This window comes from Onychomys torridus, chromosome 2, assembly GCF_903995425.1.
Source record: "Onychomys torridus chromosome 2, mOncTor1.1, whole genome shotgun sequence".
In the NCBI taxonomy this organism is placed as follows: domain Eukaryota; kingdom Metazoa; phylum Chordata; class Mammalia; order Rodentia; family Cricetidae; genus Onychomys; species Onychomys torridus.
The window spans coordinates 84,419,808-84,437,147 of record NC_050444.1 but is presented as its reverse complement, the minus strand read 5'-3'; the positions used below and the strand labels follow the sequence as shown (position 1 = coordinate 84,437,147).

The following is a 17,340-nucleotide window of genomic DNA, read 5'->3' as shown; positions in this document are numbered from 1 at the left end:
GTTTTGATATTGCTTGTCTAGTTTTCAATAATTTGGGGCCCTTTCTTCATGAACAGAACTCAGTGGTGGTTGAACGGCAACTCTTTCCAGCCTTTGCGATCAACTGTCAATCCTGGGGCCTCTGTAAAAAGAGGGTTCAGTTGATCCAGATAAGGACATCTGTAAAAGTAATGTGCTGACATGGACAGGGAAGGGGTGCCCAGAAGACCTCAACTCTATAAAAAGAACTACATGCAACTAAGGAAGGCTGAAAGTGGGAGAAATAGCCTGGCCCAGGAAAACACACACCAACTGGTTATCTAATAGCAAATGGTCAAGATTTGAAAACATACATACAAGTAAGTACACACACACACACACACACACACACACACACACACACACACACACGTATGTAACAACAACAGTTAATGCAAAAAGAGGCCAGAAATTTGAAAAGGAGTAAAGATGAGTATACAGAGGATTAGAAGGGCAAAGGGAAGGGTAAAATGATGTAATAATCTCAAAAATAAAAGAAATATTTTTTAAGTACTTTGCAAACAGGAGAGCAACCCCCATGGTAACTACATTCATTTTCACAAAAGCGCATTCGTTTACATTTAGAACTACAAGATGTTGGAGCCGGAAGGAATCTTGGAGACCATCTGTGCTCTGGCTAGGGAACACGAAACCAGCTCCAGTGAACCTGGGCAGAATTGTGCTTTGATCAGAAGAGAGGAAAATATCACAAATTTGATTCTGTCTTCCAAACTTGATGTAGTTTTCCCAATTGAAATCGTGACCACCCCGTAAACCTTCAAGTTAACTGACTGATCCAAGATCCTATGTATAAGAAAAGGCTGTTCCATGGCTTTTCAATTTATATTTGCTGCTATTCACTCATTTGTCTTGTCTGCAGGCACTTGCTTGAAGATAAGCTGGACCAGGCACCAAAGGTTTAAGAAAATATATGAGAGAAAAAAACTAAAGAGTAAGAAAATTCTATCCATCATTTTTTTTTTCAATCCCTGAGAGTTGGGAAGAGGTGACTATTTTAAAAACATGAGCTTGGGTTTTAATTTTTTCTAGTAATGAGGTATTTACATCTAGCTAAGAACAATGGCTGTTTTCTTATTGATTTTTTTTTCATGAAAAGACTCCTATAAAACATTACATGTTGCTCTCTATGGCTGAACTTGGACAAACTGAGAACTGGATAGTTCTTGGTTTTATTCTGGGTCTTTCTATCCGAGGTGTACCAAGAGACTAAAGAATTTTCACTTACCACCTTCTCCATAATCCTGGAGTCAGGATGTGTGCAGTCAAAAGCCTAAAAATACAAATTGAGATAAGTATTACTGTATATATACATATGTACATAATTGGCTATTTGCATTCTGGATCTGTGTCTCTGTCCATCAATACATTTATAGAGGGTATTGTCTTATGTTACTGAGGAGGGTAGCAAGCTAGCTAGAGACCCGGAAGACAGTCTGCTCTAGCTCAAATATGCAGATAGCCTGTTTCTTCTTAAAGTAGATCAGTCTTTCTTCTGTCAAGGCCTTCAGCTGATTGCAGGAGACCTACATACAATGTAGAAGAGATGAATTTTACTCAGTATCCTAGTCTAATGTTAGTATCTAAAAATACCACCACAGATACATTTAGAATAATGTTTACTTAAGTATTTAAATATGACATCTTCCTCAGGACATTGCTGTAAGTTAACCAGTATCAGAACTGAGGTTCAATTACCCAAAAACTTGAAGGAGGGGAAGGAGCAATGGAAATAGCAGTTGTTAGCACTGGGTGTTGAAGATAAACCAGATTAGGTACTAAAGATTTAAGAAAATGTATAAGACCAGGGGATGGGGAGCAGTAAGGAGATGGTTCAGTTGGCCAAGTGCCTACTGTGAAAGCATAGTAGGATTTCTAACACCCATGTCAACATTGGGTATGTTGGTGCATATTTATAAGCCTTGGAAGCTGTATTTCTGGAGCTTCCTGAATGATTCAGAGATAGTTAAGCAAATAGAGTGACTCCTCTTCCCAGCAATCACTTACTATATTTATAAATACATTAAGATGAGTCCTTATGAATCTTGTAAGTTTCAGGACCTTCCCAAGCCTTAAGCCTTAATAAAACTGCCAATTTGGAGGAAACAAGGGAATAACATTTCAATGCAGATGAAATAGCTTCAGGACAGCAGGTATTAAACTTTGACTGTAAAAATGTCATCAGCAAGTTCCTATGTTTGAACACTTGGTTCAAACACTAGTTGGTGGTGCTTGTTTTGAAAGTTGAATAACCTTTAAGAGGCAGGAAATAGGTCATGGGGGGCAAGACGACCTTGAACTTACAGTTTTCACTGCTTCCAACACCAGTCCCTCTTGTTAAGTACCACAAAGAAAGCAGCTGCAGCAAACTCTCATAGCCATAGGGAGAAACTCCAGTCACCATACATTCTCCATCATCATTGACTGTATCCTAGTAAACTGTGAACCAAAGTGGGTCCATCCTCTTTTAAGTTGTTTCTGCCTGGAATTTCCCCATAGGGACCAGAAAATTGACTAATCCAGTGAGTTTTCCCATCTTTATGATTCATTGGTTTTACCGCTACAATATAACCAATGAGCATCCATTGGTTGCCTTGTCTTCCTTGTGTAGATATATAGTGCCAAGATGAGATAAGAGCAGAGTTTGGACCTCCAGGTAGTCTTGAAGTGGGCCCAGTCAGGTCTAGGTTGCTGGGAACTCCCTGCCTACATAACCTGAAGAAAGGCTGCCATCAGAGCAGCTATTTAAGACTGAAGAAATGTCATCCAAACTAGAAGGATGACTTACTACCCATCTCCACACAGCCAGCTGGCTAGAGGCTATGCCTTTAAGGGTGATGCAGTGGATGGAGCTGGAATATCAGCCATTATTGTGTGAGTTCAAACTCTGCTTTGTGGCTTTGGAATATCATCTAAATTCTCTAAGTCCATGTCTATATGTGTCTAAACAGGAGTTAATGATAGTTGCTTTTCAAACCTGTTAGAAGAAGGAAATGAGAAAATACAAAGAAATGCCAAAATCCTTTCCAGGAAAATTGTTGGTGCTTGGGAACTGTGATTTTTTTTTCTAATACAGATTGGAAGTGTCTAAAGAATTTAAAGAGAATGAGGGATGTGCTATTGAAATTTGAACCCAAATCTATGCACATTTCAGATGAAGAGCATCCAGACATCACTGTGTAGAAAAAGTAGAAAAAGCAGTGGATGGTAAATTGGTTGCACAGTTGAGAGTTGAGTCTCTGTCTGTCTGGGTATCTTCTGCAGGTGGCATGTCCTAACTTGCCTTGCATCTGGAAACTGGCATGCCTCTGTGCCTCTGTAGAGTGACTTGGGGTTTGTTCTCTCTCTCTCTCTCTCTCTCTCTCTCTCTCTCTCTCTCTCTCTCTCTCTCTCTTTCCTCTGTCTTCCTACTCTTTGCTTTTTTGCTCTGCCCTTCTGCCCTGTCTTTCCATTAGCTTCCTATTTATAACTCTTTTCTATCTTACGTTCCTCTGTCACTGAGTGTGATTTTTCCCCTCCACTATGTTTAAACACCACCCCCCCTTCCTCTTCTTTCCACCTCTTTTCTTCTCAGGGTTTACATTTCTTCTCCTCAGACATTATAGTTATGCCCATTAAGCTTGACAATTTCTCATGTGTTAGTCAGAAGGAGGTGGCAGCCCCCCCTCCTCTCCCTGCGTTCTGGTCCTGCCGAGTTGCTCAGATCAGGTACCATCTGTTGCATTCACCCAGGCGATGGGTGAATATTTTGCTACTCCAGGGAGGCAGAGCTTCGTAGATATGCAAAAAGTAATGTGGCTTGTTTGGATAATTTGATATATTGATATTGAGAGAGCTGTTGAATGGGGTCAGGAGGGGTGGAGATGGGGAGCATAGAGTACAGGATGACATCAGCCATGAAGAGCTTTCCAGGAGCACTGCCACCCTAAGGCTGTCTGGGCTCTTGGCACTGTCGCCTAGTCAAGAGCAGCCAAACAGATGGATGGGATTTGCTACATTGGGATCAGAAGCCCTTGCAGTTCACAGGAGCAAACACCCCCCACCCCCACTCCGTATGTTGTCCTCTGACACAATTAGTTAAACTGATATCAGCTTAGGGAAAAAAATCAAACAAAAATAACAGGAGAAGAGCTGACCATCAGGAATTGAAGTATGTCAGAGACATGAAGAGGTATGGATAGTACCCCAGGAAAATCTTCTTCCAGATAAAGAAGGATTCTGGAATGGGGCTGGTAGAAGAATGCAATGAGGGGACTTGTTGTGAAAGTGTAGGCACAGTGACGCATAGCAGGATAAAAGTATTAAGATACCTGGGCAAAAAATATCAGAGAGCCACCATAGAAACAAAGATGCAGAGTTGGGAAAATGGCTTTATTGATCCCCATAAGAATTGTAACTGTGAAACAGGGGACACTGACAGAATCTAAAATTATCTAGAAATCTAGTCTTTATCAAAAATATGCTACATAAACAAGGAGAGAAGAAAGAACTACTCTGACATTCCTTTTCCAGTTTCCTGCCAGAGCACCCTATTGGCCTAGCCCAGTCAGAAGCCAAATGACAAGAAGCCAGATGATGATTCTGCAGGGTCTCAGTAGGGCAGATTGAATCTGGTGGAGAGGCAGAGAACTGGTGATACAAATAGAGAGGATTTGGCATAGGTCAGGAGTATATACACCCTGGATCACTAAATGCACAGGGGAATTAAGAATGGTTGAGCCCATTCTTGTTCAGAGTTAGAGTCTTCACAACCACTGTGTATGGAGTACTCACAGAGTATGTTTTCTCATGCAAGTTCATGATTGCATCCCTTTCTCTCCATTCAGATGTATCTAAAAGGCCACTATATTTCTTAATCAAAAACCATACTCATGTTTATTTCTGTCAAATGTGGCCCTCATCTCACCGAGGCACCACCATTTCACAGTCCTTCAAAGCCAGAAAAAGAGGAGCCAAATTCATTGTTTCCCTTTCTTTTGCTATCTTTATAAGACATCACATTCTGTGGGTGTTTTACATTCAATATAACCCTCAACTTTGATGACACCTCAAAATGTATTATTTCAGCATTCCCCCATTCTCTCCATTGTTTTCTCTACTTCTAGATCTCCACCATTGCTACCCTACTCCAGGCTACCATCAGCTCTTCCTGGACTATATTCTATGCTATGATGCTAGGTGATCTTTTTACTTTCATTCTTCTTTTCCTACCCCCTCTCCCTTTCCCTCTGTATAAGCATGTATGTGCACATATGTGTGTCAAGACTGGAGGAGGACTTAGGGTCCTGTTCAACTTACTCTCCAACTTACCCCGTGGGGGTCAGGGCCAAGGTTAAGGTTGGGCTTCTGATTTCATTTCCTATATTCTCTCACATGGCTTGCTATCACTTTATTTTCTTAGATTTGTTGATACTAGTTTTCCGCTACAACCCCTTGTATCATCATTTACCATTCAATTACAGTACATGCTTGTTATACAACTCACACTCATTTGCCAATTATTAAATCATATTCATCATCCTTTCAGTATGATAAACATCACAAGAGAATTTTGTTTGCTTCTTCCAAAGGGCTGCCATAATAAAATACTACAAATAAAGATTTTTTTAATGGATACTGAGGCTGAAAATCCAACATCAAAATAGAGGTTCCCTTGGTGGAATTTTCCTTCCCGGCCTGTAGATACTGCCTTTTCTCTTTTCTGAAGTGTGTCTCTCCGTCTCCCCACCCCTTTCTTTCTTCTTCTCTTTCTTTGAGAATTTCAGACCATTGCCTGTTATGAACATTTGACCATAGCATCTTCTTTTGATTCTGGTCAAATCACTCTTTTCTATGTACACTGAGTTAAATTTGACATGACACTGCTTCTCAGAATCATACTGTCACCTCTGGTTAGAATAGTGAGCCTGTAAGTGGCATCTCCTTGGATCACCTTCATAGACCTCACTTGAGATATCTGGGGAGAAGACAGCAAAAGATGTAGGTGAGGAAGCTAGAATGCCACCATATGGTTCATTTGCATTATCAATTGTGTTTCTTAGCAATCTGATTCTTCCTGTGTCCCTGAAGATGGGGCTTCCCACAGAACCTAATATCCAAATCCACCCTCTAGTTTTGACTTACCTTGCAGAGGCACATCTGTCTAAGTTGATAGTTTTTTTTTTTCCTGAGAAAACAAGAAGTGGGTGTTGAGAGTTAGGCAAGAGGGGGGTTCTTTGTCTAATCTGGAGAAATCCATGCAAAGAAAAATGAATCTCTAGTGCACGCCATCTCGTGGCATCAAGTGGTAGGGAGCTCCACCTGAGAAGAAATTCCCCCAGCCTCTGCTGAGTAGGTGGAGGGAGACTGAGTTTGAAGATTTCAAAGTCAGGGCTGTCTTTGGGCATTTCTCAAAACGAAGGCACTGAGGCCCTTTGGCTGTGTCCTGTTTTCTTCTGCTGCTCCCCTCCCCTGCCTTTGATAGTCTCTCACATCTCTCCCAATACTTCCTAGTTTTTCTTTTTATGCTCTACAGTTTCTCTCTGTGCTTCTGATCTCATTTTCTCTATTCCCTGGGATTTTCTATTGGTCTCAATTTGGAAACTGGAAATGTGGCCATGGAGAAGTCACCAGCAGGTTGTTCCGCCTGGATTGGCACATTTGCAGGCTTGGCTAGCATTTGTTAGCATGGAGAAACATCATATGACTTGTTTGGAGGCCTTGTTTATTCCTTGATAAGGGATGTGGACTTACATGGCCTGCATCCCACAATACTGCAGTTTTATCACTAAGCTATTATGTGAGCTTCACTGTCACTGTCCCCATTCAGACCACTACTACCCATGGTTGGCTTATGCAGAAATCTTAGTCCCTGTCTCCTTTCCCATTTCCATGTGTATTCCCCTTACTTCCATCAGTCATAGTCAGCAAAGAGACCTCATTTACATGTCAGCTTTTCCTTTAAAGACATTCAATGATAATCTTTGCCATTTAGATGAAATCTAAACTAAATATTGTCTCCTCATCCTCCTGCTTCATTTCGTAGTACCCTCTGTGTGCACACTCCATTGCGCCCACACTGTACTCCTTTCTCTTGTTGAAGAGCCTCACACCTGTGTCCTCAGATTATCACATGTGCTTCTCCTTCGCTTAGGACAGTCTCATCCCAAATGTCCTCTCATCCCTATCCTGCTCTGCTTTCTTTGCTGATTTCCACTCATCATTATGACCTCCGTTATAATAGTGCCTTTTCCAAGAAAGCTGTCTTCACTTTCTGGATGGCTGAAGTACCTTGTTGTTATATTCTGTATTCACAATTATGGTCCGATATTGGAACTTCCTATATATATATATATATATATATATATATATATATATATATATATACATGAGAGAGAGAGAGAGAGAGAGATTGAGAGAGAGAGAGAGAAAGAGATAGATCCTACTGGATTAGGAATTATTTGAAACATGGGTAGTACCTAAACTTTCACCATCATATCCCAAGGGCCTAACATCTAGTAGGTGATAGATAATGACAATTGTATCTGTCCTTAGGCTAGCAACTTGATTTGTAGTTTCTTATTAGTGGGTTAAAGATAGAGTTTTGGAGACTCAAGGTGGCCAATCCCAGTCCCCCAGGAACTGAGAGTGGGCCAAGCCTTAACCTCAGCCCCATTGCCACCCTGTAGCAGCAGCTGAGGCGACACAGGAGACAGTGGAGTCCCTGATGCAGAAGTTCAAGGAGAGTTTCCGCGCTAACACACCAGTGGAGATCGGTCAGCTGCAGCCAGCCTCGCGCAGTGCCTCTGCAGGGAGGAGGAAACGGAGGAGCAAGTCTCGAGGTAGGAACTCCGGCATCAAGCCAGAAGACAGAAGTCTATCCTGTGTTTCTAGATCCTGGGAACCTTCTCCCTCACCTCCCCCTTTCCCCTATCACTTCTGGCACTTCCCCTCTGTTAAGCCCCCTTGAAGATAAGGGGCTGTGCCCCTGGGGTTAGAAATAACCTCTCAGAGACCCATGCTGCCTCACCTGAGGATGACAAAGAACACTCTAAATTTTTACGTGGTTGTGAAGCTGAGAGGAGGTATATGGAAAGATCCTCTTACAGGAACCTCAAGAAGCAGGTACTTTTCTCGAGGGCATCCCCTCAAAGAGTGCAAGAGAAGCAGAGCATCCTTGTGGAAGGCATGAGAACCATTGGTTGGAAGTCAGACGCAAGGGCCCCTAGGAACACTGCTGGGGAAGCACATTTTAGGACCCTGAAGAATGCAGGATGAGTTGGCATCATAGATTAGATGGAACTGATTCTTATTTCTCTTCTGTCACTGTGTCTACGGTACACCTATCTCACCGCAATGTCTCCCTCCCCCTTCTGTTTTCTCACTCCATCTCTTCCATTGCCATTTCCTCTGACCACCTGTGTGACTTTGTATACGGGAAGACCCCACTTGTCACTGTCTGATTTCTGAACCTACTCTTCCATTTTTTTTGCCCAGATTGCTCAGTGATCTTTGGTTCATTGCTCTCCTTTGCACCTCTCACTCCTCTATCTGTAATAACTCCATTCCGGGCTTACCATTTGTATGTTCAAGCTTATGAGTATGGCCTTCAGAACTACATGACATTCATATCTTTACTATTTCTAGTGAATCTGTCTGCTCTGACCTCCACACTCCTTCTGCCAGTCTCTCTGTGTGTCACAAACAAATAAACTGACCCCTACAAATTATCTTTTCCCATTTATTCACACCTAACTTATTCCAGGCAGCAGAATAAATGATATATACACCTTATTCATCAGAGTCCTTTTGTAGCAGGTATAATAATTCACATTTTACAAGTTATTACACCAAGACAGAAAAAACTACAGTGACATGACAGAGGGTCCCTTAGAGCAGTGCTTCTCGATCTTCCTAATACTGAGGACCGTTAATGTGGTTCCTCATGCTGTGGTGACCCCCAACCTTAACATTATTTTGTTGCTACTTCGTAACTATAATTTTACTACTGTTATGAATCACAATGGACATATCTGATACACAGGATATCTGATATTCAACCCCTATGAAAGAGTCACAACCCACAGGTTGAAAACCACTGCCATAAAAACTGGCAGAGCTAGAAAATCTCAACCAGACTCCCAGACCTAGTAGCTTCTCTACCATGTCCTGTACTTTTGAAATCCTAAGCATTTTCCCAAACACTTAAATGGCACACTTCCCTAAAGACATCATTAACTGTGGCAGTCACAACTCACTATAAAGTCTTCTGGATTTTCTTTAGATATGTTAATACTGGTTCCCTGTGTATATGATAATTTGCTTTTGTCTGGCTCCTTCCTTAGCTGCATAGAGATCGTGGGATGGTTTTCCTAACTGAATGATATTTACAGCTATAACCAAATCAGTGTTTGAAAACATGGCAGGGTGGTGGATGGTGTTTGTTTCGATGTTTCGGTCCTAAATCTGTGAACGTTGAATAAGGATGGTGGAAAGGCAGACAAGATCTTCATGTCTACAGGAGGCCATGCATGAAAGCAGAGGAAATTATAGAGTTAACTTTTGAAATTCGTGTAATACATAGCAATTTCCCTGAAATCAGCAATGGTGGTATACTAATGCCAACCCAGTCACTTTCAACTTCTACGGCTTTGGAATAATCATCACTTTCTCTGAGTCTTCGTTTTCCAATTTCATAAAATGAGACTCATTAAGCTGTAAGAATGCTATAGCAGTCTAGTAAAATGGTTAGAATGTCAGACAGCATGCACTGGAAGTACATAAATGCTGTCCTGTGTGTTTCCCTGGGCTGTACATTCAGATCACTTAAAAATCTTGCCTAGCATTTTCTGTGCATCTTTATTCTTTCAAGTTTACCAAAAGTGCCCTTCTGCCATCTTATGTTTCACACACCATGAACCTATTTGACTTCAAGCAAATCATTTCTCTCTTCTTAAAACCTATCTGACTTTATTTCTTTATTTTTCTTAAACATCTTTATGTCACCTAACCCTTCAAAACTATCTATTTTATGCTTCACAATTTTTATAAGCAGACTTATACTGTAAGACAATTGGGCAGTTTTTCATATTACATCAATATTTTAAAAATGGCACATAGAGTTCTTTTGTTTCATTTTTTCTGAAAATTTGACCATCTCTTTGTAATCTCTCTATTCCCTACCAGAGCAGAATTTCAGGATGAGATTGTTAATGAACACACAGCACTTGATCTTGACTGTGAATGGATACTAAATGGATCATCACTCCTAGTTAGAAGGAGTCTCAGCATTCTGATGAATAAATCCAAGTGTAGCTCCTCAATATACATAAAAATCATTCTGCCTTTCTTTGTCACACCATGCCTACTGTCATTTCTTGCTTCCTCTTTGTAGCTCTACCCTGCTTGTGATTCAGTCTCCCTAGACAGAACAGCTAGATTACTTCTTTTCAGAATCCTACAGCAGTTAAGATTTGCTTATGACCTTCAGTCATTTCCCATTCTCCCTGGAATAGAATCTGAACTCCAAACTCTGAAATGTAGACACTGCATGAAGAGGATCTGGTTCCTACAGTCTTCCCCAATACTGTCTGCTCTGATTTTTGTTTTATTCTAGCCAAACTGGCTGCTGCTGTCCTATTTCATGAACACAGCTAGCACATCCTTTCTTCAGAGCCCTGAACTCACTAATGCTTCTGCTGCATTGTTCTTTCTGCATCTCCCATTACCAACAGCTACTGTCTTAGCTGATTCCTTCTCACCTTTCATCTCTCAGCTCAGATACCAGCACTTTCTCCCATGTTCATCAGTCATGCCTTTTTTCTCCTTTTGAATTGGCAACCAACTGTTCAATCAGCATGTATATATATGGAATATAACCTAAGATTATTTTTCTTTGCTTGTTTGCTATCTGCCTCTTCCAAATAGATGCTTCATATTTATAAATCTAAAACATATAAAGTATTGAACAAATGCTTCATGAATATACGAGCATTTGAAATCACTTCTAGTTTTATTTCATTGGAATTGATGGTGTGAAAAAGGCCCTGCTGAACAAAAGCAGCCTGATTTTCTGAAAATGCTTCCCTACTACAGACAGACAGACTGACAAATAGTAATGAGACCAATGTCATAAAAACATTTCATGAGTAGTTCACAAACAAGGTGATGGTGTTTCTGTTGCCACCCCTGGATCTGGATGCTGCTGGAAAGGAGGAAGGAGCATAGCATACATCCACACCTGTTCACCACAAGCTGTTGAGATTTCGTTGGCCTTGGGAGATGACTCAGTGGGCAAAGTACTTGCTTACAGTCATGAAGACCATAGCTCCGATCCCCCATATCCATGAAAAAATCAGTGTGTTGTGGTGCATACCTGTTACCTGAGTGCTGGGGAGGCAAAGGCAGAAGTGTCCCTGGGACTTTTGCTAAATCACTGAATTGCAGTTTCAGGAAGAGAATTTGTCTCCTAAAATAAGGTGGGTATTGATAGAGAAAGACACTGGTTGGTGCTCTCTTAGCTCCACATATATGTGCGTGTCCACCTGCATATCCCTAAGAACACATATACATTCATAACACACACACACACACACACACAAACACACACACACACACACACACGCATACACATTTTCTTGGGGAGTACCATTTCACAATCAAAACTCTGTAATACCCAATTCTTGGAGATTACTGCAGTGTTTTTAATTCTGTTAAGGCTCTGGGAAGCCTGCTGTATGCAAAGCAGGGCTGCTTTGTTGAACTCACTGTCTGTGATACCATCTTGCCTGCAGACTCTATTTTTACTCTGGAACATTTATTAACATCTCATCTAACAGAAGCATCCTCAGAAACACAACTTAGAAATGCCCCATTACCCCCTCACAAGCCATCAGAAAGCTTAAATATGATGGTCTGGCTCTCCAGTCTTCCATCGTGTCATCCCTCCCCATGCCGCTGAGGTGGCTGTGGGCCTTCTGGCCCAGAATGAGAGCACCTGGCCTCTCTCTGCTTCATTAGGCTCCACGCCCAATATGTGGTGCCCAGTAGTTCCCAGCAGATGGAATGGGTAGCTGAGAACCAGTGTCGTGGAATTGAGCACATGGCTGAGAGCAGCTCCAATGTGTTTCTGTAGCTCAGGTTTCCTCCTAAGAGGCCTGGTAGATGCTAAGCTGTAGCACACCTCATCTGACAAGGAAGGCTATTGGAGGGCATAATTGCTGCCTTCATGTCTGTGACATGGTTTTATGAGGCAACTGGTAAGTAGCCACTCTCCAGTGTCCTGAAGGCTGTGGAAAAGAGGGGTCACACTCAAATAAAGCAGAGGAGGGCTTCTTCAAATGTGAGAAAGGGCTTCTTGAGGCTCCTGCAGTTTAGGCGATGGTTCATAAAAGCATTTGAAAAACTAATTCTGCAACTGTCTATCAGGGTGGTCTTTATCAAGTAAGTAAAAGAGGTGCATAGCTTCTGTTTCCCATTCTGTGAGTTTTGTTAATAATGCTAGCCTAATAACCTCATATGTAGGTGGGAAATGACACCCAAGAGATGTTTGTCGTCCCCCCCATGGGGGGGAGGGGCTGGGCACACTGTCAACCTTTATAAAGAATGGTCAGGCCAGGCCAGGTGGCAGTGGCCCACACCTTTAATCCCAGCACTCAGGAGGCAGAGCCAGGCAGATCTCTGTGAGTTCAAGGCCAGCCTGGTCTACAGAGTGAGATCCAGGACCGGCACCAAAACTACACAGAGAAACTCTGTCACAAAAAAACAAAAACAAAAAACAAACAAACAAAAAGAATAGTCATGATATTCACTGCCATCAAGACCCTACACCCTTGGCCTCTAGAGGCTCAAAGATATACTCCTTATTTCTGGACCATAGTCTATATCTTGTTTGGCACATTCTTACACCTAACTGGGATTCCTGAAGCACCCTTTTTATTTAACCTTGTCACACACAAATCCAAATCCAAATCCATTTTCTACCTTTATAGCTACCATGATCTTTTGAGATCACACTGAATCTGGCCACCTCACTCTCTGCCAAGAACATTTTCCTTATACTCTGTCTCCTGCAACAAGGGCTTATTTAGATCTTTGTACAGATTCTTCTTAAAGCAGGAGATCATGCATCAAAAGGTCAGCCTTTGTACTCAAATGACCTAGATTGCAAGGTCTAAATTTCTGATTCCATCTTTTAGAAACATTCCACTGATACCCTGTAAAGTTACTTGCCCCTAAGTCTGACAACCTGTGTCCCATCATTGGAACCCATGAGTTGTCCTCTAACATCCATATGTACACCATGGCTGCCATTACATTTATACACACACACACACACACACACACACACACACACACACACACACACACACACATCAGTCATTCTGTTTCACAATTGATTTGGGTTTGTTATACCATTTATTAGCTAACTGATTTAACAGTTTTTCAAATCTTCAGATAATATTGTATCCTAAGGAGAAGAACCATTCAGGGAGGGTGATAGTACCCCTTGCAAGTATTTTTGTACAATCAAATCAGGTAAAGCACTTAGCATAATAGCACAGAGCAAAGCACAAAATGAACAATGAATAGGTGCTCTATAACTTTCTTGTTTGTTACTTTTTGTGCTCCTGTTGATATTATTGCATTTTAGTCTTACTGTAGTCATTATTATTGCCCCACAGGAATATATTTACCTAGGTTCCAAATCAAGAACATAGAGGGTAAAGGACACACTGTTTAATAGATTTAAAATCTAGCAATGGCTAGCTGCACAAGTTTCTTTAGAGCCAAGACTCCACTCTTTCTCTGACTCTTAGCCCTAGTTTACTATTCTTTATAGCCAATGCTGGCCTACTCTCCCTTGACCCAATTATTATATTAGTAATAAACATGATCTGCTAGAATGACCTGCCATTCTTCACCTTCAAACTTTAACTTTGGAGTATTCTCTGTGAAACATGTCCTCATCTCATGCCCCTCCTGAAGGAGTCACTGTTGCCTCTAATCCCTTCCAGTCATGGAACTCCTCTTTATCATTCTTTTATTCTTATTGTCCATTCTAAAGACAGGTTGGAACATCTGTCATGTTCTTCAACTTTTATGGTTCTGTGAAGGAAAGCACAGTCTTTTATGCTCTCTGTAGCCTATTTGTGTAACAAAGAATTTGCCTAGGATGATATTTCACTGCATGTGAGGATGAATGAATAGAAAGAGATGGATAGGTAGATGATTGGGTGAAAAAAATAAAAGAATTAGTGAGAAGACTCATGGGATACAAAGATTACAAAGAATCTATTTGGAATTTAATGTATTCTAAACATAGTCCCATCATATATTATCTCATTTAAAGACTTCCAAAAAGTCTATGTGTGTTATCCCCATTTAAAAAAGCAAGAAACCAAAGTTCACACTTTTTAAGTGACTTGTCAGAGATTACCCAACCAATAAACTACAAGGCTGTGAATTCATAGCCCACATTTAAACTACAAGATAACTTGAGTTCTGCTCTTAGCTACCCTGGCGATGTTCTTTGAGCTGTGAAATTATGTCAACTTTTTCTAGTAACTATAAGGAAGTATATGTAGTTTCTCTTGCATTGGCACATTTTTCTGTGTCATCATTGCTGCTGTGAGAGTGTTAGGAACCACAGTCTTCTGTAAGGAGAGACATACCCTTTTCTGAGAGAGCATAGAGCCAGGGCTCCCCCAGTCAGGCTTTTTATGACTCTAGAGAGTTCCGAAGTTATGATACTAGTCCTGCTTTGTGCATTTTAAGGTATTTACTCAACCTTTTCAGGATGCTATACATATATAAGATGTGTGTATCATTTATATCTCTATCCATCAACAGTAATCATTTATTAAAGGAAGAACAGAAGAATGAGACACACACACAGCCACAGTGAGGTACTGAAGGTTGATGTCAAATACTTGCCAACGTGGAATAATAATTAAGGAAGGCTTCACAGAGGATGAAATCCTCAGAAGATATCTTGATATTAACCAGGGAGTAGGTTGGGAAGACAATTCTAGAAAGAAAAATATGAATGTTTTTTTTTTTTTTTTCTCTTGGGAAACTGTCCCTAGGATACAGGCATATGTTAAGACACATATATTCTTTTTTTATTAGTAAGTGACTATAAATTATTCACTTAGTTGGAGTAAAGTAGCCAGAAACATTAATGACTTTATATTAGTTGTCTTAATGGGTTGTTGCTCTGCTTATAAATATTGGACAAGCAGGCCCAGGGTCTGTCTTTGTTTCTTTGGTCACCATCATAGTTATGCTGATCTTTTAGACACTGTGACAGTCTCCCCTTCCTGCCAAGAACTCACCTGTGTATTTCTAGGGAGACCACACAGATACTGTCAAAGTTTGAAACGAGTATACATGACATTGATATGACAAAATTTGAAAGGGTTTTATTGAGAAGCTGTCCTTTCTGACAAAGGTACTTGGTCGCTGTATCATCAAAACCAAGTTGGTTTAAAATAGTAGATGGTAACAGCTCAGTTAGGAGGTCTAGATAAACCTCAGATGCCTGAACTCCATGCTAAAATAATCTCTCATTTCATTATCTTTCTGCCATTTCTGCAGCTCTGTTTTCTACCTCTCCTCAATTGAAGGCACACAAAGCTTGCTTTTGTATCAAATTGGGGGGAGGAATCTAAAGCCACTTTTGTCTTTGAGGTTTTTTTCAACTTTTTTTTCCCAGAATGAAAGTCATGAACACTTCCTCCAACTTTTTATATCCCCTTTCCTGATTTTCTTGAGCTATTTATCATGTATTGCCTTTTATTAGAATAATTTATAGCCACTTCATATCTTCTTCTGCCTTAATGAATCTTCTCAAGTGCAGCAGTGGTTTCCAGGCAGTGCGTAAGTTCCCACTGACTAGCCTCCTTCCTGACAAACAGCAGATGCTCAATTAATGTTTGATAAATTATCGAGTGATTAATCAGTGTGACTGCATAATCTGAGACAAGAGCTCCCATTCTCCATGCTGTAGTGTTCCCATTTCTAGGGCTCTAGGATTCTGAAGTTTCTCCTTCAGGAGAGATACAGCCTTAATCACTGACTTGCATATCTTTGAAAATGAATTGTCTCCATTATCTAATGTGCAAATCATACAATCATAAGATTACTCTTATAGGAAGGCTGGGAGGACTAGACTTAGTGTATGTAAAGTATTCAAGTATTCAGCAAGCCACAGTGAACATAGGAAGTACATAATAAATCTGTGTTAATTTAGAAAGCAAAGGTAATAGGCTAGGTAATTTGCACCAATCTTTCCCAACTTAAATTGCCTTTGATTGTAAATGTAATTGAGAAGTGCTGTTATTGACCAAACTTAGGACTTGAAATAAACTTCTTGTTTGAACACTAACCCTGCCTTGAGTGTAGTGGGTGTATAGCAGAGTTGTTGACTATCCTCAGGATTCCATCTCCAGCATCTGCAAATGTGGTACGCTTGCCATTCTCCTTCAACTGATGCTGTGAATTAGCTGCATCCTGGATCAGAATCTTAGAACATTCAAAGAAAGGGAATGCTTTGCATCTTTGTTGAGGAAACCTTTCCACCCAGTCCCTGGCTTTTCCTCTATCGACCACAGATGTCATCCTAGGTGTAGAGCCAGCGACAATACTACTACCATCCAGGTTATCCTCAGTTGTGTCTGAATCAGGTATGAGAGAGTTAATCAGAAGTCACAGCACATAGCAACCTCCATAAATCTTTTCTGGTGTGCTTTTCAAAGAAGTTTGCTTTCTAGAAAGTGTATGTCACCTCCAGGCGAGTTCCCTTGTCCATCAGAAATGTGTCAGGGAGCTCTCAGTCAATTCCATCAGGCCTGCCTATTGAAAGGCAACTACAAGGGGGTTTAGCAGGAGACACTAGACCAGGCTTTGGTGATGACTAAAGACAGCACTCGAGGGCACTTCCTTCATCAAAATGGGATGTTATTATGCCCCTTGTTTTTCATATAATAAAATACCCTGAAACATGTTGTCATTATACAGAAGCCATTTATTTAGTACTTACTTGAAGTCAAGCATCTGCACTTGGCAAAGCTGGACAGTTCAGGTCTCATTGGGGCAGGACCCAGACCTGAGTGCATCTGTTCACCTTAGTAACTGTTCATCAAGCTCTGCAGTCTTATTCATATGCTTTAGGGTTTCATAAAGCTGTCTCAAGGTTTTCTTAGCCAGCTTGCTTTTAAGTGTAGAAATTTCAGGAAAAGATTCTTATCTCTGTCAGAAATGAGCAGATTTAAGAATGGATTCAAGTCCCTATTCAGGAACCTACAAATTAAACAGCCTCTTTCC

At 40.8% G+C, this 17,340-nt stretch overlaps 1 protein-coding gene across 1 annotated transcript in view; it reads left to right on the top strand.

Annotated features, from left to right (window-relative positions):
* Window positions 1-17,340, top strand: part of Astn2 (astrotactin 2) — a 935,232-nt gene that overhangs the window by 263,375 nt on the left and 654,517 nt on the right. Inside the window, exon 4 of the mRNA XM_036178556.1 lies at window positions 7,704-7,856. Within this exon, the coding sequence (XP_036034449.1) occupies window positions 7,704-7,856 (153 nt within the window). The remainder of the gene's footprint in view (window positions 1-7,703; window positions 7,857-17,340) is intronic.